The 23,711-nt window shown below is 40.8% G+C and overlaps 1 protein-coding gene across 2 annotated transcripts in view; it reads left to right on the forward strand.

Moving 5' to 3' along the window:
- SORCS3 (sortilin related VPS10 domain containing receptor 3) overlaps positions 1-23,711 on the forward strand; it is a 603,811-nt gene that overhangs the window by 534,568 nt on the left and 45,532 nt on the right. For both annotated transcript variants that reach the window (XM_046028096.1, XM_046028098.1), the window contains 2 exons: positions 16,134-16,251; positions 17,255-17,388. In XM_046028096.1, the coding sequence (XP_045884052.1) occupies positions 16,134-16,251; positions 17,255-17,388 (252 nt within the window). The remainder of the gene's footprint in view (positions 1-16,133; positions 16,252-17,254; positions 17,389-23,711) is intronic.

Below are 23,711 nucleotides of genomic sequence, written 5' to 3' on the forward strand. Positions count from 1 at the left end.
AAGTCACAGCAGACTCATTCAAACACAACCTGTTTGAAAAGATACGATGAACATGTGCTAGGCCTGGAGAACAATGAGATTGGAAGGTATGAGACAATTTGTAGTTGTCATTGGATATCAAAGAAGGGACTGAAGATACAATAGCTAGAAAAAGCTTTGTGGCTCTGCAGTGAGGAAGGAAAGAGGGAGCATTATGAACAAACATGGAACAGTAGATCATGCCTGGCCTACAGATGGGAGAGTGAGTGGTAAGAAGGTTAGAGATGCTTATGGCAAATTGTCTAGGGCCAAATGCCTTGTTGACTCCTTGGATAAATCCAGTTCTAATTGTCATAAATCTCTGATCCATTGTTCTACCAGCAGAACTAATAGCCATAGTGAAAGGAGAAAGAGAGAACATTTTGCCTAGAAAATTATGCAAACCCTGAAGATGCAGAGGTTAAAAAAAAAATGAAGACTTTCTTTCCACTTAAGAGACTGTGACCACATGCTTAGCAGGGAATGTGCCCTCAAATCTAGCCTTGGCGCCACACCAAGACCCAACCCTGAGCATAAATGCATTGTTTAGCCTCTGGTAACTGCATCCGATAAAGTCGTTGGAAATGAATTAACGCTGCTTCCATTGATCTGTTTTTCAATTCTCTGTTGTTTGCTGGAAGAGTCTGATTTTACTTTGCCCAAAGTAAGTCATTCGAGTAATTGGTAAATCCAGTGGAACTCTGAAGTCATTGCCTCTCGGGCTGGCTGCTGGGTTCACATCCTTCATGTTGTCAGCTGATTTCCGTCATCCCACAGGCACCCTCCTGTGTGTGCCAAGGAACACAAAAGCAGCATGTGTGCCAGCATGGGGATTTTGGGGTGTCCCTGGGATGGACGGGAAGCTGGCTACAGGAAGGAAAGGCTTATTCTGAACAACAAACTGCTCTGTGTGCTGGAGTAGTGGCCAAGAGCTTGGGTGTTGGAGCTCCACGCTCTGGGGAGAGGCCTCAGGGTACCACTTACCGCCCATACAACCTTAGAAGCTTCACTCGCTCTCCCTCTGAGCTTGGCTCTCCTGACATGGATTTGGGAATTAAGTGAAATAATCTCCTCAGGGGGACATTAGAGATGTTTATAGTCTCTGTCTTCTAATGAGCAAGAAATGGTTCACTTTCAGGGAAGAACTTTGGCCTCCTAGACAGGGGTTGACAAAGATTTTCCCTAACGATTTTCGACTTTGCTGGTCATGGGGTCTTTGATGTTCCTACTTGACTCCCAATCTAGGGTAAAAAAAAAAGCCATAGCCACTCACAATATGCAAATCAATGGTCATCAGTGTGTTCCAATAAAACTTTATCAGTGGACACTGAAATGTGAATTGCATGCGGTTTTTACATGTCAAAAATACCATTCTTCATTTGCTTTTCTTTCCCCAACCATTTAAACTGTAAAAACCATTGTTAGCTTATAGTCCTTCCGGAATGGAGAGCAGGCCAGATTTGTCCCACAGGTTGTAATCTGTGGACACCGAATGAGAAGGCACATGGAACTTCATGTATTGTGACTTGTTACAAATATAATTTGAATTTTTGACCCAGTTTCTACAAACTGCCCCCCCCCACAACCTATATCCCCAGTCATACCCCCTTTTGAAAAGATTGAACAGGCAGATCATTGGGAATGCCTTAGAAGTTGCCTCATTTCTTACCCTAACCACACAGGCAGGGCACCTCTTTTGGGAAGCCCTCCTCAATTCCTTCAGCTCTTATTGCCTTTCACTGGATTTCTTTCTTAAGCTGCAGGTTTTGGCTCACAAGTGTATTTAGTTGGGTCTGCTCTTTTTTTTTTTTTTTAATGGAGCCCAAATTTGCAAATTTGGAAATATCTGGCAGCATTGAATCCAAATGCATGTAGTCTAACAATTTTCTAGATTTGTTAGAAAGCCCAAATGCTTTGGGCTGGGCATGCCCTACCTCTCACCTGATGGACAAGTGTCTGCTCCCATGCTTCAGCTCTTTCATGGTCCATTTGAGCTGCCCTTCTGGCTCCTGTAAGATTTTCAATTTGTGATTTCCACAATAGATGCAGCCACAGTTTCATACCTGTATTATTTCTTGCAGTTCTCTTTGAGAGTTTCCTACATGCCGTAATCAAGTATAAAGAGTAATTTCATAAGCATCCGTGTACCAACCACCTGGAATTAATAAATATTAACACACTTTGACTTGGGCTTCAGATTTTTTTTAATGAATATACAGGGAATTCCCAGGAGAATCAGTCTTCTCATTATTGCTCCATTTCAGATCCTTTCCCTTACTCCCTACAGAGATCAGTGACTGCTGTGAATTTGATGCATATCTTTCTAGCGCATTTGTTGGTACATTCAGTACGTTATTTAATTATCCACAGAAATATATGTAGTGTTGCTTTATGTGTCTTTAAAGTGTATAATTTATTTAAGTGCTGTCATTCTCCTACAGGGGTCTGTCACTCAATATTATCTCTCTTGGGGCATATCCATCTGGTCCAGACACTTTTAATGCTAAATGGCGTTCTGTCATAATAGGAATACACGCAGTTTATTTCTCCATTCTCTTATCAGTGGACATTTAGGTTGTTTCTAGTTTTGGACTGTTTTCAGCATTACTGTTCTGTCTCTGCACATGCCTCCAGGTGCCTACATAGAATTCTCAGAACCCTATACCTACAAGTGGGATGGCTGGGTGATAGCGAATTGCCATTGTTTTTGTTTTTGCACTGTTTTCTGAGTGTTTCTTATATTGGTCACCTCTACAGTGGGGGTGTGAGGTCCTTTCCAGTCTGTGAGAATCATAGGGTTTGCAACGGTCTTATTGGTCATCTCTCAGAGGCCTGAACATGGAGGCTTGTACACCACTGGTGCTCAGCAGATACATGGCGAGGTAATAATGCCATTGGACCACACTGCAAACATTTAAGGGCAAGGGCTGAATTTTATGTCTGTAGGGTTCCTTTCATCTCTTGCTTTGGAACTTGACACGAAGTAAGAGATTGAGAAATGTAATGCCATGGGAAAACCAGGTGGTTCTCCTTCTCCTTTCTTCCATCTCTTTTGATTTCCATATACTTCCTCCTGCTGGAATGTCCATCTTCTCCCTCTGTGTCCATCTCTTAGATTCCCCTTCTTACCCCACCTCCTGACTCTTTGTCTACAGTTTCGCAGACCACGGGTTCCATAGTCCACAGTTATGGGCTTTTAACTTTCAAACCCATTGAAGGAACTTACTAAGATTTGAGAAAGGAATTGAGGTTGTTTGGACGTAGAGTGCTTCTTTAAATTCATTGCAAAAACCCAGCTTTCTTTCCTATGCCTTGTCGTTGCCTTTTAGTTTCTTTCTTATTCTCCCCTCCACTCTCTGCCTCTTCCAGGTCCTATTTTCAAATCTTCTATTCCCTGCCTCTGTCTGCCATCTCACAGATCAGAGCATCATGCTGCAGGGACCAGCTCCGCTCGCAGGATCCCTTGCTGCTGGTCCCCTGCCTATTTCTATTAAGGTCTGGTTCATGTCTCACTTTCACTCAGTGCACTCCCACTGCAGCTTTTGACCTCCTTTAGTGCTAAGCCCATCTACACCCTAATGGGAGAACAATCAGGTGACATGTACACACACCAGCAGCCAAGGATGCAGCCTGAATTTCTGGAGACTGACAACTGTGGCTGCTGATGGCTGGCCTTCCCAGATCCTGGCTTTCAGCTTTGGTGTGAAATCGGTCCTCAGCAGCTGCCTCTGTGCAAGCAGAGAGCAGGAGACAAGAGGAGGCATGGGGAGACTTGGCCTTCCAGAGAGAACCAGGTATTTAGAAAAAGGACTCAGGGATCCACATGTATCAAGCCCCTTTGCAAGAATATTACTTCTTTATTCAGAAGGATGACTTGCATGCCCACTACAAAGTAGACACTGTTCTGAGAGTTCCAGGAGCAGGGCTAAGGCATACACAAGATAGTCAAGGGCTCTGCTGATGGGACATTTATGTTCTAAAGCCTCTTCCACACCCTAGAGAAGAAAGATCAGTTTTGTGTGAGGTTTATTTCAGGCTAGAGTTTGTGGAATCTGTTCTATAATCCAGTTATGAGCTTTTAATGGTGTGATAGTGGTGAACCACATGGTGGGGGGGGCGTGGGGAGGGGTAGAGAGAGAGAGATTGCCATAAACCTCAGGGAAACTCTAACTTCCAATTCCAACCCTTGTTTCTGATTATTGTTTACATCCTAGTCTGAGAAAGGACAACACTGTGAATGAATAGAAGAGAACCTCACAGAATATTAAAGAGTGGTTACCTCCAATGGGGCTTTTATTTTCTCATCTATACATTTTTATACAATGAGAAAAGGGAAATCATTTATCAAAATGTACACGTGAGAAAAAAAAAAAAAACATCTCCCAGATAAATAAAGGGAGGAGCTGCATTTAAGTATATTTAGGTGATTGTGTGAGTCACACTTACTCTATCTTCGAAGTTATGACCTAAAGGAAGGGAGAGTCTTAACTACCCACCGTCACTTCCCAGTGTGTTAACTAATGCTCTGAGTGAATTAATACAAAATCATTTCAAATAAACAGGCGACTGGCATCCGATCAAAGACCAGAATGGAAAATAGACAAATCCCACTCATAAAATGAAAATTCAGGAAATTGCTAGATAGTGGTTTCTGATGAAGCAGTGCTCTAAATAATTTCTTCAAGGTCATCTGGTTAATTTATGATGCATTTGTAAGTTATTGTGTATTTTAAAAATTAATGAAAGATTTAATTATAGCAGGGTTGCCTGTGACCTTTTGTGAAATGACTTCATCATAAATCTGCAGGCATTTCAGAACTGTTTTCCAGGTTTCTAATAATTTGCTCTCAAATTAATGACATCCAGCCAGTGAAAGGAGTCAAGGCTGAGTAAAAGGATTGAGTTGGGATTTGCGGTTTCCTAGCAATGGCTAATTCTGAGTCCTGGACGGAGGTGGCAGAGAACATGGTTTGTGACTCACCGGAATCCACAGCAGGTTTAACTGTTTACTTAGAGGAATGAGAAATAAATCCAGTGTGTCAATAGGGGAAATTGCAGGTAGCCAGACGAGGTCATTGCAGAAGATTTGATTTGGGGCACATTTATCTACATGTCATTGTGGAGGTAGTACCTGGATTGGTGGGAGAATTCTTCTTCCCTGAAACCCACGGGGTTCTCCCTCATTTATAAATTGAAGGCTTCTGCCCCCTCCTGCTTACCAGCCCCCTGTGAAGCTCAACTTAGACTCCATCACCCTAGCGTCTCTGACCTTCCCCAGTCTTACTGAGACCTGCTAAACGGTCTTTGGAGAGAAGCAGGCTTCCTTCCCTGGAAACCAGGGACATCATTGTCTCCTGTCATTCTGATGATTCATTTGACTCAATAAAATATACAGAGGAAAATGCTATATCTTAACAAATCAAAGAAAATCCCTTCTATTAAAAGAAGCTGGGGCATACATCTGTAGTTCTAGATTGGCAGGCTAGACTTTGGAAAATCCAGAGCATCCTTCAGACACAGAAGCCTGAAGGAAAAGCCAGCAAAATGTAGAAGGTGAGTCTTGGCTGAAGACTTCCTTTTTTGCCATAGTCCCAAATACAATCTCTAGTCTACTCTGAGTTCCACCAAGTAATGACTCACAGCACTACTGTTATACATGGCACACCATGACTCAGCCTGCATCCTGCAAAGGTTTCCCATGAAAAGCAATCAGTGTGGGAGGAAGAGTTGGGTTTTTGGAGACTTGGGTCCTAGTTCTTTGTGTTCTTGAGCAGCTACTACTTTGTTTTCCCTAGCCAACTTGTGAAGGGGTTGGGTCAGATGTTCATCCCTAAGGACCTTGGGATGACTAAGACTTTATAATTCTGTTTGTCCTTTTCCATGCCCCGTAGACTCCCAGCTAGAGATGGAACCAATAACAGTGGTCATAGTTCAGGTTCAAATACATAATTGCCCACATAGTAGATGCTTAGATCTTGAGACAAATTGGGTCATAATTGAAGCTCTCTGGATACATCTTCTCTGCAGATTTCTCTTTTCTTCATTCCTCCAACTGTGCTTTCAGTTTTATATATTTCATGGGGTTTCTGCCTTTTGTGCAGGCAGACTATAATGAGCTGGTACTAAGAGGACCCCCATGCCCATATCTCAGTGCCAAACTGTGCAGTCAAATGATTTCTAATGAATCATGAAACACTTAAATTGGTGTATGAGCCTTGCTAAAAGTTAGTGCTGAAACTGTGTTATTATATTAGTAGCAACTGCCTAAGTTGGACTGGCCTCGACACCTACTTGCTGTATAATTTCTTTTTGGATGAGTTAATTAACTTCTTTGAGCCTTAGTTTCCCTTTCTATAAAATGGGAATAATAAATGAAATAAGGTAGTTCATACAAAGTAGTTAATAAATTACAAGTGTTCAGTAAATTACTACTATTATTAGTATTTCTAATTATTATTGTTGTTATTTGATTGTCTTTCCTAGGGTACCTACTGTTCGCAGTCTTGTAGAGATCATGGGGATATAAATGTATATGGCATACTGTCTGCCCACAAATTTCTCAGGCTCCAGCAAAGGACATAAAGTAAATTATTATAATTAGGTACCGTTACATAAAACTGTTAACAGTTGGTTAAAATTATTTACATCTTCATTTATATAAAACACTATATATGCCACATATTTAAGCCTCAGATCTCCGTTAGGTACTGTTATTATCCTCATTCAGGAAACTGAAGTCTAATTAATCCATGTAAGGAACTTTCTTTAGGTTTGGGATTGGCACTCGGATCTTGCCCTCTATGATGCCAATATCTTTGTGTTTGATTACTTCATTCTACTAGCTCTCAGACAATAAATATATGACAAGCATTTACGATGTGGAAGGCACAGTGTATGTAAGTTGCAAACTTCCAAGAGTTTAAAATCTAGCAAGGAGGATAAGACACTTATGTATATAGTATATGTATTTTGATCCCTATTGGAAGTACTAAGGCTAACATGCAAAATACAGAAAAAAAAATGCTATCAGAATTCAGAGGAAAGAGATAATTTATTTTTTTTCCTAAGGAAAGGACTGCAGAAAGAGGGAAGGGGAAGATCAGGGAGAACATAATAGAAAAGTTAGCATTTGAGAGGCACCTGGGTGCTCGCTCAATCGGTTAAACATCTGCCTTCAGCTCAGGTCATGATCTCAGGGTTCTGGGATCAAGTCCTGCATGGTGCTTCTTGCTTAGCAGGGAGCCTGCTCTTCCCCTTGCTTTACACACACACACACACACACACTCTCTCTCTCCCTCTCTGACAAATAAGTAAATATAATCTTTTTTTAAAGTTAGCATTTGAGTTAAAACTAAAAAGAATAATCCATCTAGAAGATAAAAAACAATCTCAAAACCTATATGCTGTTGTGATTACATAATGCAAAAAAAAAAAAAAACATACAAAAACTCAAGGAGAAATGGAAGATTTGTAATCTCACAGGGGAATATTTTAAAAATTTCACATGGAAACCAATAGACCAAGCAGTCAAAAGTTGGTATGATTTTGATGAATAATACTATTAGCAAGCTTTATTTAAAGGACCTGTATATGCCCCTCCTCTCAACAAATAGAGAATATGTATTTTTTAAGCAAACACTTAATTTTTTTTAACTGACCACCCACTGGGCCACATGGAAATTCTGGACTAATTCCAAAGAACTGGTATAATTGAGATCATGTTCTCTCTAAATGTCATAATTAAATACAAATTTTAAAACAAACTGATAAGGAAAATAAAGGGGAAAAAACCTCATATGTTTGGAAATAAAATTCTGGGTTGTTTAAGATTACTTTTATTTTTTAAAGAGGAAATCAGAATGGCTGCTATGAAATATTTAGATTCGAAAAGCTCTTCCTCATCTTCTTTTACCCTAACCCATTACTTTCCATCACCCTGCCCATTATTTGACTTGAAACTTACAGAATGAGTAGGATTTGGACAAGATAAGGTGTGGGAACAGCATCCCAAGTGGAGGAGAAGCAGGCAATAGGAAATCCTGCTACTTTTGGTGGAACAAATGGAATTCTCTTTGAGCACAAGTAGCTTTGGAGAGTAGCAGGAGGCAATACTGCAGAGGAGTTTGGAGGCTATTGCAGGGTGACTTTTGAATCAAATCCAAAGGTCTTAGCATGATATTCATGACTAGGTCTTACGAGAGTTCGAGGACAAGAGTAAGTACCTTGGGAGTTTTTTACATAGAGGTTGAACTTGCCAAAATGAAAGGTTGGCCAAGGTTAACTGTAGGAACTGAGAAAAAGAAGGCTTAAGTTACAACAATTAGAGATGGGAAAAGGATGAGGTGGTTAGAAGTACATTTAGAGAAGTAAGAGGAAGACAGAACATGGTGTCACTGAAGCAGAGGGCTAGAGAAACTGAGGAAAATCCTCTGCCTTTGTAGGAGAAGGTCACCATCTGCTCACACAGGAAGTCAAAATTTAGAAGGATAGATCGCTTAGCCTTGCAATGTCTAAGGAATGCTTCTAAGAGGAGGTAGCATTTAGAATGAGCTTGGGACAGGCAGAGAATGAAGGAGTGAAGAGCCTGGCAAAAACAAGGTGTTGAATTAAGTTTCTAGCCTGATGACTGAGAACTCAGTTGAGTCAGCCACAGGGAGAGGAAGGTCAGGAAGGAACTGACATAGCTTTGGCCTTGTTCTCTTTCTTAAGATTTTCTTCAGGCAGGTAGAAGTGGGGGAAGTTGGTGATTAGAAGAGCTTGAAATGCAAGTTCAGGAGTCTCTGAGGAAAATAAAGGAAAGGGCAGGTTCTAGGGCTAGGTTCTAGGGCAGGTGGAGGGCAAAACACTATCATCCTAGTTGAGTTCCATCAAATGTTCTCTCAAAAATTAGTCCCTGGTAAAGTACAAATCTGATTCTCTAAGCACCATTTGTTCTTTCTTTTGCACCTATCTAGTGGTTTTCTAGTAATGCATCCTTGTCCTTTTCCTCTCTGAAGGACTGTGATCAGCCACTCTCTCTTAGAAACTTGTGTTGGCTTTATGTATGAAGATTGGTATAATTGGAGGTGGAGAGAAAGAACTACGCAGGAGAGAATCAGGTGACCCAGAATTGCTTTCCTATAAAGAGAAAAACATCGGGCACCTGGGTGGCTCAGTGGGTTAAGCCTCTGCCTTCAGCTCAGGTCATGATCTCAGGGCCCTGGGATAGAGCCCTGCATAGGGCTCTCTGCTCAGCAGGGAGCCTGCTTCCCCTCTCTCTCTGCCTGCCTCTCTGCCTCATTGTGACCGCTCTCTCTCTCTCTAATAAATAAATAAAGAATCTTTAAAAAAAAAAAGAGAGAAAAACATCTTTACCGGGTCTGCTCCTCTAATTACATTTAGTGTGGCACTGTTTCTACCTAAATTATAGCAATTACATACCAAGATCCCCTTTGAAATCATTTAATTAATGAGTAGCTAACCCTTGGTGTGTATGGAATTCTAATGAATTTTTTTTTTATTTTTATAAACCACTTCCCTCCCTCAGATTAATCATCTCCCCCAAAATCTCACTCAAGTCTGGATTGTGGATTAGACAGGGTATGTTAGTTAGGGCTCCAGAAAATCATAGTTGTTTGTGGAAATCCTATCACAGTTCAGGATAACAAAGACAGAAAAATCGCTGCTGTTTCTCTCTTGAGAAGGAGAGAAATATGTTTTTGTCTTTCTAAGCCCCAAAGGACATGCAGCTCAACCATGTTCTTTGGCGCAGAAATAGGGGCAGTTAAAGATATTACCCCAATTTTGGAAGAAGTGAATGACTTTGATAGATTAATTTTATCCATTAATCAACCCAGAACTATTTAATGAGCATCTGTTATATGGAAGAAGTGCCAGTGGAGACAAAGATGAATGACTCTAATAGATAAATCCTTTGTGTATGGGGTCACCAGGAGATAGATGGCTTATACACCTGGAGTTAGACATAGGGAGTGAAAAAATAGAAAAAAAAAAAAACTCTTGGAAATTATCTCGATAGGGCAACATTCCACCTAGATTCTTCATCCCATCCCTTGGAGTATATGTGTCACTGATTAAAGTCATCTTCCATAAGGAAGCTGAAGGCTTGAGAGATGAAGTGATTTGCTCAAGGTCGCCAAGCTAATTTAGTGGCAGACCAGAACTAAGGAACGATGTCTTCTATTTCTTTGCCTCATAATCTTGCCACCATGACCCGACCATCTATATGCTAGAAGTCAAGTAATAGCATAAGAGCATAGGAGGACACTGTCTGACCTAGAGTCACATTTGTAGTATAGACAGTTGTCATCAGAGGAGTTTAAAGAAAGAAAGATGTGGTCTCTTAGGTTTATACAGCCCAAGAAAGTGAATCTTAAGTGGAGACAAGAACTCTCATGAAAAATCCAGGTGGCAAGGTAAAAAGAAAAAAACAGAAGTAATAAATTTTAATTGATTTTTCCTGAAAATCCATATAGTGAGAAAACGGCTTAGAGAATTCATTAATTTTGTTCTGTGGTTGGGAACAACTTCTTCAAGGGAACTAAAGGGAAGGCTACCTGTTTCCAGACAGTCATTTGTATTTGTGTAGGAGGTATCTACTTTCTCCTAGGCTCTGTATCAAATATCACACATGTGCGCGCATGCACACACACACACACACACACCCCAAAGCCCTACATTTGAGGTTAACACATAACACCTTGAAAAAAGGATATTGAGCCCAAACCTATCAAAAGCTCTTGATGAACAGGGCCTTGGTTATGAGTCTGTGGGAGTTCCAGCAATATGCTGATGATGGTAATGAACATTTGTTGTCCACTGGAATTTTCAAGATTTCCCATAAATTATAGGATTTCGTTACATTAGTGAAAATATACTTCACTTAAGATGGGGGTCTAGGAATTTATTTCCATAGAAGAGGCTGAAAATAGTTTATCTTGGTAATTGCAAGGAAGTGGGGAAGATAGTGGATTTGGGCATACAGGAAATTACCTTTTATTGCCAAAGACTCTCAAATTCCTTGTTCCTCAATAATCAGTTACCATTCTTTGTCAAGCATCTACCATTGAAAGGCCATATGGCATAAAAAGAAGTAAAGGAGCAATGCCAGCCTTAAGGAGCTTTCTAATTTGTTGACATAAACTAGATCAAAGATAGGAGAATTAAATTCTTGGTGAGTGTTTTAGAGGTGTCTTTCTTAAGGTTGGTCCTGGGACCAGCATGGGCATCATCCAGGGAGTTTTTAGAAAGGCAGATAATCAGGCACTTGAATCATACAAGTCTGGGTATGAGATGATCTGTATTTAACAAGCCCTCTAGGTGATTCCCATGCAGACAGTGGAGAACCCCTGATAGAGACATAGTAGGCCCATTTGAGCTTCTGAGGAAAAGAGCTCTTGTTGCTGGAACAGTCACAAAAGACTTTCTGAAAGAAGTAGCACCTGATTTGGGAATTACATTATCCTTTTAGAGATATTCCATGTCTTTGGTTCCTCACCCTGCCTCTCTTGGGTTTCATATTAAATTGATGTATAAACCACAGTACTTCCCCAAAGCACACCACGAATGAGAGGAGTATGCTGTGCCTACTTTATTGGCAATGAGCTTTGTAACTTTAGAGCAACATTTCCAATGGGCGATAAACTATTATTTGGGAAATTCTTTTATTATTAATCAGAAGTAGTTTGGGCTTTCTCTATTCCTAATCCACCTTGTGGGTGCTTATCACCCCAAAATGACAGACATGGTGATGGTCACCTTGGTTTCTCTGCTGGGTTTTCACTTTGACAAATCCTATTGTGAATGTTAACATCTGTTCTAAGAGTAGTTATGAAAAGGGACGAGAAATGCTTGAATTTAAATTAGTCCTTATTTTTATCTCCTGCTAAGTTTGCTGCATTTCTGTCATTTCCTTGGCTTCCATGGGCTCTAATCGGAAGAGCTGTGAATGAATGTGTATTGGGCAGAATTAGGGAAGCCAGATACATGCAAAAGAGAGACCATGTATCAGATTCCTGTCCTCCACAGGAGAGGGCCCATGATGAACATTTTTCTTTCCAGAACTGATCATGGAGAGATGGGGAGTACATTAATGTCTGAAAGTTGCCAAGGGGTTTTAGCAGGACTTCCTGATCATACTTGGGGTCCAATGCAAAAATGAGCAAAGCTCATAATCCTAACACTAGATGTTTAAATGGCATGTGAAAGTGATCACATGGAGGAGCAGATGATCACTCACTCAAGTAAAAATATTAGCATATCAATTTACAGTTTGGAGAAAGACCTGGGAAACACCATGTAAGGACATCTGGGATAGAAGACAAAGAAATCTAGATGAAAGGATGTGCCTGGCAAGACTGCAGGAGAGAAGAGACTAGATTACACATGTCCTAACTGGGCCCCCATTTTTGTGTTCAGTTCTGAAATGAGCTCTCTGAGCACAGAAACAGGTAACCCAGAGAGTTGGGAAGACCAGCATCATGGACATCTGTAGAGGGTGTGGATCAGTGAGGCTGGGCCCCTGAAGGACACTTGCATTCTGCTCAGTAGCAGCCCTGGGAAATGGGTAAGCCTGAGTTTGAGGTTCTGTGTTTATTCAGTCTTGAGCATTCCTTTCCTCTGTGGGCAAGTTTGTCCATTTGAAAGCTCTCTCACATTTTGTAAATGTTTGCACTTTTCCATTTTGTTAGTATTTTATACTCAAGTGATCTCCTCAGGGTGCCCCCTTGTTGGTCTTCCTTCCCCTGCCCCTTCCTGCGTCATCTCCTGGTTAACTGACCAGTGTTTTCACACCACTCCATAGCTAGGTAGATGAGAAGTGGTCTTGAATCATATCACCGTCTGTACGAACTTCCTGTGGCTGCTGTAACAAATCACCACAAATTAGGTAGCTAAACAACTAGAAATTAATTTTCTACCAGTTCTGGAGGCCAGAGTCCAAGATCGAAGTAGCAGTAGGGAAGCACTGCCTCTAGTGGGAAGGAAAGAGGTCCTCCGCATCGTCCATCTTCTGGGGGTTCCAGGTGTTCCTTGGCTTGTGGTCACGGAACTCCAGTCTTCTCTTCTTCACACGGCCTCCTTCTCTCTGTGTGTCACCTTCTTTGTATCACTTACAGGGAAACTTATCCTAAGGGCCCACCTTGATAATCCAGGATGATTTCATCTCAAGATCTTTAACTTACTTATGTCTGCAAAAGTCCAGATAAGGTCACATTCACCATTTACAGGAAATAGAACATGCTCATGTCCTTTAGGGGAGCCACTCTGTAATCCAGTACTCTCTTTTTCAATGGTCCTAAAGATTAAGGAACTATGAATTCCTTTGAAAATCTGATAAAATAGATGTAATTTCTCCCTAATAAATACACATGGGCCAATAAATGCATATTTTTATTTAAAATTTCAGAAGATTGAATGGTGACATCCAAAACTAACTACCATTTTTCTTTGTGATCTAGTTAATGTAAAATCAACCTGGATATTGCCTGTTTCATTCTCGGTAATATAGAAAATGTAGTAATTAATGCATTCTAAGATCATCTTAAATATTTCTGGTTTCTCTGAATTATTTACTTATATTAATCACATTACGTATGAAAAATCTTAAGCTGCCACATTATCGTTATTATTATTATTGTTGTTGTTGTTGTTCTTGTTGTTGTTGTTATTAACTTGAGTTGCATCAAGCATTATTGTTTCCTTTATTCAATACTTATGTAGTTGCCAGAGGGAGGACCTGATATCTCTCTCTGTGACTCCACATGATATTCGATTCAGCCTCTCCCTTCAGTCTGTCAAGATCTTTCTGTGTCCTGATTCTGCCATGAAGCATATTGACTGTTTCTTCCAGCTTTGTGTCATCAGAAAATATGATTTCCAATGATGACCATTATTTTCATGTCTTCAAGTCATTAATAAAAATGACGAACAGGAAAGAGCAGACAGCAGAATCTTGTAGCTGACTACTCACGCCTTCCCTCCTGGTTGATTTTAATGCTTTAATTAGGTACCGTTCAGTCACATAATTTTACTGGCACCTAGCTCATATTTTTTCATCTTTTCTTTAAGACTATTATGGCAAACACTGTCAGATGCCTTGCTGATATCTAGGTAAATCATGTGCCTCATATTTTCTTCTTCTGTCTGCCTAATAATCCTTTCATAGAAAGGAACAGGATTAATTGGACATGATGTATTTTGTGATCCATGAAATTTAACTGTAAACTATTTGGAGTAGGTGAAAGTGTTTGGTTTGACATCACTAATATTCTTCTACTCAGAGTACACCAATCAGGGAAGACTTACTAGAGGCGGTGGCATTTGAATGTGGGAGGATGGGCTGGATAGAGACAGAAGAAGACATTCATCCAAGTCTCCTCCCCCCTGGTGTTTTTTTTTTTTTTTGTCTGTTTCTTCTGATGATCTTTCAATATAACTCTCTCTTCAAACAAGTAGAAATTTTTAAGATATAACTGCTTTGTTAGAGATTTAAAAGTGACTGATTCCTGTCATCTTCATGAAATGAATTGAGACTAAAGGGTGAAAGTACTTCAGTGGTGACCTGGCATGGATGTATTGGATTTGGAGACCACTGAATACAGCACGAATGAAGGAGAACAGAGAGAACCTGGTGGAGAGGTGCTTACATTCACTCTGCTTTGTGAATGTTGGTCACACAACCCAAGATACTCTAGCCCCATGGCTTCTGCTACTCAGTGCTGAGCTAAGATTCTTATAAAGACCGTATGTTTTTGGTTTTGTTCTTTTAGTATAGTTGGCACACAGTTTGCGTTAGTTTCAGGTGTACAACATAGTGATTCAGCGTCCCCATACTGTGTGCTACCATCTGTCACCGTACTACGTGATTATGGTATCCTTGACTCTATTTCCTATGCTGTGCCTTTTATCCCCATGACTTACTCACCTCAAAGTCTGTTTAATCTTTTCGACAAAACTCTGAAAAATTGTATTTAACTTTTAAACTGATAAAACATTAAAGACACTTCCCAAGGTGTAATGTAAGCTAAACAATCCTATTTTTTTGTCCATTTCACAATTTTAATCCACTTTCACCCCTCCCAAAGCATCGAGCTCATCCTTCAGATAGCAGAAGGGACTGTCCCTTGAGGAGAATTAGTCTCTTAGGTGTCACTGTAGGAACATCTGACTGTGGGGAGAGGAGAATCCAGAGTTGGGAGCATGATTAAGATTTGCTCACATGGAAGCCATCCAATGCCTTGAAAGGCTTCTGTTGGTTTAGGTTCCCAGAGTGATTGGTCTCCCCTTACAACACTATGATAGATGTCTTGTGTTGTAATTATAAGACATGCCACCCGAGTGGAGTATGGATGATCAGTCTTTTTTTCTATTTTTCTAGAAACAATTGATCATTCATATGTACAGGGCCATCAACTTCTGGGCTTTGAAAAGGGCAGTATTGATTATCTAAGTCACACAGATGGTATGCTGTTTTACTATATATAAATATGAGTTCCTTTTATGAGGCTACTGTGATTTTTCAGGGAAGGGGGAAGGAGTGATATTCATTTTAATTAAGCATTGGAGATTTCAACTAAAACACACTTAGATCTAGTCAGAATTTTGGAACTGGCAGCCATACTTGAGATTAGCTAACTCACCCCCCTCCAACATACATACTCACAATTTACTTTGCAGATGAGAAAACTCGAGTCCCTGTTAGTAGACATCAGTAGATAAAACACCTGTGCTTGCATTAAGGAGAAAAAAGAAGGCTACATGTCAAATTATGTGCAACGGTTCTATCTGGGTGGAAAATTTTGAACTATCGGGTGAATTTTTTCCTTCATATCTTTCTGTGTTTTCCTTCGTATTTTCTGTGCCTCCTATAAAGCACAAATATTACTTTTGCAATTGAACAAATGGTTAGTTTTAAACCCACTGTGAATACCATGTCATTTGGCTAGAGTTATAAAATGGTGCACTTTGTCCTCGGTGACCCTCAAAGACCTCATTTTGGAAGAACCTGTTGAATTCAGACTGCAATTCGATCCTCTCTCCCTCTAGCTTTTGTGTATTAGTGACTGACTAGGAGGCTCTCTCTGCTTGTCTCTCCTATGCCTCCCCTAAACACTTAGAGTTTTTGGCCACTTCAGCCTCCGTTCTGAATGGCAGTTGGTGAAAGTGGACTACAAATCTATCTTCAGCCGACGCTGCACCAAGGAGGACTATCAGACCTGGCACCTGCTCAATCAGGTACACCAGAAGGCAGGGGCACACTGGCTTCTAGGGAAGAATAGCTACTACAAGCCCTGTTTGGTCATTTCTGGGCCTTCCTCTTTGGAGGTGGAAAGTAGTGAGCCATCCAAAGATAATAGTAGATTTGGGGGGGGAGGGTTGGAGTCCACACATCCAGGTCCAGCATAGACGAATGGTATTTCAGGACCCCTTTTCACCCTGGGATCCCCATCTGCCCATTGCAGTCACCAGATCACCTAGGAGTGAGGTGACAATGATAAGCTGGGGCTTTAGCTCTATCTGTGGAGGAATAAGCCCAGACAGCTGGGAGACCTTCTAGTAGTTTCACCATCGCACATTTCAGTGGGGACGGTGAGAACATCTGTTAGGCCAGCCTCCGTAAGAGTCCCTGAAGCACTGGAAACAAGACCACAGAGAAAGGGTGAGGGATGGAAGTGAGTAGCTCTAGGAATGGCAGATATTTGTAGCTATGCAACATAAGCAGAATTCTACATTCTCAGAACAATTGGGTTCATGTAATTTGTACCAGCTTCTCCTCTTTTTGCACTTGCTTGGGAATAAGGATGGCATGGTTGTTTATCAGAGAGAGGGAACTTTTGGGACCAGCTTCAATTTTACTCTGAAGATCGTGTGAAAACTATGCCGGAAGTAGGTTCTTTTCCACTAGAATTTGTGCTGAGGTCATTTAATTCGGAGATCTGTGAGGATGGCTTAGAACCTTTGCATACTCTCTGAAGGTGGAAAAGAAACAAGATAAAGTAGACATTATTGGCTAGGTTGGGTGAAGGGTAGTGATGGGACAGCTCCATGATCTTCCTCTTGTGTGGTAGTAAAAGACTGGCCCTTTTTCCCTTGAGACTCCTAAATGATTACTGGGAAAGAGATTGCTATACAGCATGACTAAAAGAGAATGAAAGGCTAATGTTTCTTATAGAGAAGCTGGTTTATTTCATCTCCTTTGTGTTTTTCTGCCTCTCTCACTATGGACTTTCTTTCCAAGGGGGAACCCTGTGTCATGGGAGAAAGGAAAATATTCAAGAAACGCAAGCCTGGAACTCAGTGTGCCTTGGGCAGAGATTCCTCAGGGACGGTGGTCTCAGAACCCTGTGTCTGTGCCGACTGGGACTTTGAATGGTGAGTCTCTTGGCATCTCATTGTCAGTTTCAGCCAGACACTAACTGGTTGAGGGGTGGAGATGAAGATGGAGGTTTGGGAGAAAGTCATGACCCAAAGGTGAGAGGTGTGTTTGCTGGCCTGTGGGTCTGATGGCTCCAGTTCCTGGGTCAGATAGGAAGTCTGCATCCCTGGAAGGAGGACAGGAGGAGACATTTTCACAGGGAAGCTCACTGTTCTATAAGAGCAGCATGTACAAGGGATCCTTCTCATTTTCAGTTAGCAGCTCTGGGAAAGTACCAGAGAGGTTGGGTGGGGCATTGACAGAGCTCTGAGGGCTGCCGCGGACAGCTACCTCCAGACACATTAGCTCAAACAGTGATTTTTCCATGGGAACTCTCTTTTCATCATTTTTCCCCTCTAATGACAACCATAAAGAACAACTAAATCTCACGTACTAACCAAGGATTCACAAATTTCCAAATTTACCTCCAGCTCTAACCTCAATGACCTCTAGGATGGAGACATGTGTGTCTATGTTCGTACTCAGCCACCATGTCCCTTGGAATTTGCTAGTAGAGATTTTAGACTCGGTGTGTTCCAGGGGAAGATCTTTCTGAACATTTACTATTGGGAGCAGTTTTTCAGCTCTTGTTTGGACCGGTTTTCCAAACTCTATAAAACACGAGGTTGCTAAAGTCAAGATCCCAGGAGAGCTTGATTTTTCCCTTACCCTCGGGTTTAGGCCATCTGCGAGTCCTTGGGAGTCTTTATCTCCAGAACACATTCATTCATTCATTCATTCATATTTATTTATTTACTTGTGAGAGAGAGTGTGAGCAGGGGGAAGGGGTAGAAGAGACATGGAAAAGGAGAGAGAATTTCTAGTAGGCGCTCTGCTGAGCATGGAACCCAAAGTGGGGCTTGATCCCACAATCCTGAAATCATGACCTGAGCCAAAACCAGGAGTCAGACACTTAACTAACTGAGCCCCCCACCCCCCAAGGCATCCCTCCAGAATATATTTTAACCCAAAGTACCTCTGGCCATGTCTACCACAACCTGACACTGCAACAGTCTGTGGTCTCTCTGTTTCCACCCTCATTGCCCTAAAACCTCCCCTCCTCACAGCAACCAAAATTAGACTGTAAAATACCAAATCAGATATTTATCACTCCTACACTTAAAACATTCCAGTGGCTTCCACCCTTGCTTAAAATATCATGCCATCTTCCTTCCTTGCCTTGATCCACTCTAGCTGATGTGGCCTGCTATCATTGTGCCTTAATTTCTTACCATTCTCCCCGCATTCACCATTTTGCAGCCACATTACCATCTTCTTTCTGTATCTTAATCCAGGCTCATTCCTAGCAGAGACGACAGCAACTGTAAGGATTTCTTCCAAATCTCAGCAAGACTGGTGCCTCTGGATAACTCACATCTCGACAAAAATATCAGCTTCAGAAATGCTTTCTTTTTTTTAAATTTACAAATTATTTTTATTAACATATAATGTATTATTTGCCCCAGGGGTACAGGTCTATGAATCATCAGGCTTCTACACTTCCCAGCACTCACCATTTTCAGAAACGCTTTCTGAGACGACCTGATCTCACCTACACCCTGTCACTCTGACACCTCACCCGATTTCATGGTCTCAGTGTTAATCGTCATGTGGAGTGATCATGTTTCCTGATTGTTTTATTATCACTTGTCTTCCCCTGACAGAATGCAAGTGCCATGAAGGCGGGGACTCTAGATTCGCCCATAGTAGATTAAATAGTTGCACCATGTTCCTAAATATTGTTCCTTTTAGGAGAGTCAACAAATGTCCCACGTCTGGGCATGAGTGATCCCCTTGGTGATCCCACTCTGATCCCAGCTGGGTGAATTCCTCCTCTACATCACAGTCAGAAGTTGAAATTCAATCTGGATATTTCCATAACCAGTTCCAGGTTAAAAGACAAAGCTAAGGGCTTGGGCATCCGCATGTAAACACTGCAGGGCAGTGACAGAGTTGCATTTGGGCTTTTCTGGTGTTGAATGGCAGAAGTAAATCCAGATGGGTGCAGAACAACTACTCCTACCCAGCAACCTCGTCCAGCCTGTTTCTGAAGCTTGCCTTGTGCTGGAAGCCATCTTTGATTCCCCACTTTGTACCAGGACCATAACTGGTCACTGAAAGCCAGCTAGAAGACTGTGGCTGCTCCCTAGCTACCCTTCATCCCTGAACCCATGCCTTGGAAAGCTTAACCTCACTGAGAGTCATTCAAATGGGATACGCTACATGGGATTTAATTTGAATGTCAGCATCCTATCTGGGACATTTCTGACCCTTTGGAGACAGAGGATATTTTCACACTTGGGAAGACTAATTTTTAATTATTAACCACAATCCAGCAAAATTGTCATAGCAATATACACAGTAGGTCCCTGATAATTATGCTGCATGACATATGGACATCAGCTTGAATATTCAGAATATGAGTTTCAGTCTTCCTTGTGTCCCTTCTGTCCCTGTGCTTCCGTGGAGGCACACTGTCTTCACATGCCATGCTACATTTTCCCCTGTGTCTCTCTGAGCTGTAATAGACCCTCACCTGCTGTTGGGAAACCCCAGAATAGAGAAAGAAGAATTGTAACATAGATTTTTTTTTTTTCAGGAATTCCATTAACATTTACTAGTCTGGAAAAAAAAAAATCCCAGCTCTGATATTCACAGTTTTTGACCTTGGGAAATTTTCTTAATCTCTATGATTTCACCTTCTTGGCTGTAAAGTACAAATACAGATCATGTATCCTACTGGTTGCTAGGGATCTCACTGGTTGCTAGAGAGGAGTCAGTGAATTAATCTACATCATTAATGTAGGTAAGGGGTCCCTCCTAGTGGTGTAAGCATCCATATGGTAGCTGTTGTTGCTGCTGTTGTTAATCTTATACCCCAGAGTTAAGTGGTCCCTATGGTATTTTTACCAAGTAAACCAGAGCTTATACATCCAAATGAGTCCTGTCTACAAAGTAGTACCTTTGGGTGTCATCTATTCACTCATTATAGGCAGCATTGCTTAAAATATTTCTGAGCCCTTCCTTGGGAACTGCTATCAGAATGCATCTGTGAGGAGTGCCTGGTGGCTCACTTGGTTAAGTGTCTGCCTTTGGCTCAGGTCATGATCCCGGGGTCCTGGGATCAAGCTCTACCTTGGGTTCTTTGCTCAGCAGGGAGTATGCTTCTCACTCTCCCTCTGCTGCTCCCCCTGCTTGTGCTCTCTCTCTCTCTCTCTCTGTGTCAAATAAATAAAATGGCTCTTAATCTCACAAAACAAACTGGGGGTTGCTGGGGGGAGGTGGGATTGGGAGAGGGGGAGCGGGCTATGGACATTGGGGAGGGGAGGCGAACCATAAGAGACTATGGACTCTGAAAAACAACCTGAGGGTTTTGAAGGGTCAGGGGTGGGAGGTTGGGGCAACCTGAGCGTTTTGAAGGGTCAGGGGTGGAAGGTTGGGGGAACAGGTGGTGGGTAATGGGGAGGGCACGTTTTGCATGGAGCACTGGGTGTTGTGCAAAAAGAATGAATACTGTTACACTGAAAAAATAAATAAAATGGAAAAAAAATAAATAAATAAATAAAGATTGCATCTGTGAGTAAAGCAGGAAAAAAATAAAAAGGCTTTGCAAGGTACTCTTTGGTTCTCACACTTGTATTGGTAGAGGTACCAAATGGACCCAACACTCTGTAATATCAACATTGTTACTATGGCATTTTAATGAGAAGAAAAGGAGCATCTGGAATGAAAGTTACTTGCCTAAGATCACCTAACAGAGAAACCTGGAGTTTGAATGCAAGTCTAGCTAAATCCTATGTTCTCTCCTATATATCATACCATTTCTTAAGAAATCAAACAAGTCTTTGTTATTAGAGTCACGTATGTTTCAGAGAAAACAGTTCCCAAAGTTTAGTTATTCTAAAGTTAAAATTCATCCTCAAATGACTTAGGTTAACTGCTATTGATACAGGTTAATCTGGAATGTCCTGTTAACTTTAACACAATTTCTGACAAAGTAGTTTTGACCATTGGTACTAAAATTCTAATAGGTAAATGGTGTTCAAGAAGACTTTATAGAATTTTGGGGGGAGGTGGTATTTGAAGTTTTATGCGGTAAGTAGTCTTTCTACTGTCAATTGTATCTCATGAATGTAGAAGAGAATATGGAGGTTCCTAAAAATTTTTTAAAAGTAGAATTACTGGGGTGCCTGTGTGGCTCAGTGGGTTAAAGCCTCTGCCTTTGGCTCAGGTCATGGACCCAGGGTCCTGGGATCGAGTCACGCATCGGGCTCTCTGCTCAGCAGGGAGCCTGCTTCCCCCTCTCTCTCTGCCTGCCACTCTGCCTACCTGTGAACTCCATCTGTCAAATAAATAAATAAAGTCTTTTTAAAAAATTAGAATTACTATATGATCCAATAATTTCACTACCGGTTATATACCCGAAGAAAATAGATAGAAACACTAATTGAAAAAAAATCATATATATATATATATGTGTGTGTATGTATATATATATATATATATATATGTATATGTATATATATATATGTATATGTGTATATATATATATATATATATACACACACACACACACACTCCCCTATGTTTATTACAGCATTATTTACAATAGCCAAATTATAGAAGCAACCCAGATATGGCCATCAATAGCTGAATGGATGGGGAAGATAGGGGATATATCTAGACCTATATATCTCTGTCTATATAGATAGATAAAGGATATCTATATTTATAACAGACTATTATTCAGCCATAAAAAAGAATAAAATCTTGCCAGTTGCAACAACATCGATGGACCTCGAAAGTATAACGCTAAGTGAAATAAGTCAGTCAGAAGAAGACAGATACCTTGTGATTTCACTCATATGTGGAATCTAAGAAACAAAACAATGAACAAACAAGAAGACAAAAAAATATTTTTAAAGGCAACGGGACTCTTAAAAATAGAGAAAAAACTGGTGATTGCCAGAGGGGAGGTTGGTGGTGGGATGAGTGAAATAGGTGATGGGGATTAAGAGTTCCCTTATCTTGTTGAGCCCTGAGAAGTATACAGAATTGAATCATTATATTGTATACCTGAAACTAATAGAAAACTGTGTTAGTTTTACTGGAATAATAATAACAAAGAAGAACCACTTGAGTTGGAGGTAGGATAAACAAACATACAAGACTTGAGGCTGGATTAATGGTCAGAATCTGAGAGTAAGAGCAAAAAATAATCATGTGACCTAAAAATTATTTTTGCACTACTTTTGAGTATGGAAGAGACAGTTTCATTTCTGAAGTTTCTGTTGTCTTTCTATAGTAGTTTTTATAGACAATGGAACTGAACATTTGAGATTATTTCGTTTATAAGTGAGCGTCAAAAAGCATAGGTATTGATTTAATAATACAGTTTTCCATCAAATATAGTTTGTTTGTCTCCAGTGTCCTTGCAGGAAATCAGTGCCTGGCAACAATCTCATAGCCTTGTGTCCTTCTAAGTGGTCCTTACTAATAGAAAGTACTATTAGCTAAAAAATCTGAAAAGCCCAGCTCAGTTAGTGTAAGTAATTATGACGCACATTCTACCTACTTAAGCCAAATCAGGTCATGTTCCTTTGATTGGTTCAGGCAACTTTTAGGTGTCAGAGACAGCAGGGAGAGGGAGTAACCTACTTTAATCAGATTGATGGAGGTGGGAGGAGGGGATGAGGAAGATGGATTAAATGTCTTGATTTTGGTGGAAAAGTTAAAGAGTATAGCCTGGGATCCAGAAAGGGAAGATATCTATCTTTTTTTTGAAGAGGGAAGGTTTTATAGATTCTCAGAAGCTGTTATTTGTAGGATAACATGACTCTTCTACCCAGAGTTCATGTCAGTAATAAGCATGACTTTTGCATGAAGAGTGATGTTTCTGCTCAGCAGTTTCATGCTTATTCTAGAGTGCCACTTCCATTGTGGCTCTGGTGAAGGGCCAGGAATAAATCCACCCTGAGAATTAAGTTTGTCAAGGACTAGTGAGTAGTCAGAAAAAGGAGCTTAAGGATCCTGCTCTGAAGTCATATGAGGCTCCTAGAAAGGAGTTGCCTTCTGAGAGAGGCAAATACCTTTGTTTAGCAAGAACCAGGTTGAACGAGAAATTATGCCTAGTCATTCTTTTTTCTTATTCATCCAACCAGTCACTCAGCAGTAAATTTTGCTGAATACCTACTATGTACCATGTCCTTTAGATGGATTATCTTACTTAATCTTCTCAACCGGCTCCGGGAAGGAGAGTCTGTTATTGTAGGCATTTTAT

Source organism: Meles meles, chromosome 13 (genome assembly GCF_922984935.1).
Source record: "Meles meles chromosome 13, mMelMel3.1 paternal haplotype, whole genome shotgun sequence".
Taxonomy (NCBI): domain Eukaryota; kingdom Metazoa; phylum Chordata; class Mammalia; order Carnivora; family Mustelidae; genus Meles; species Meles meles.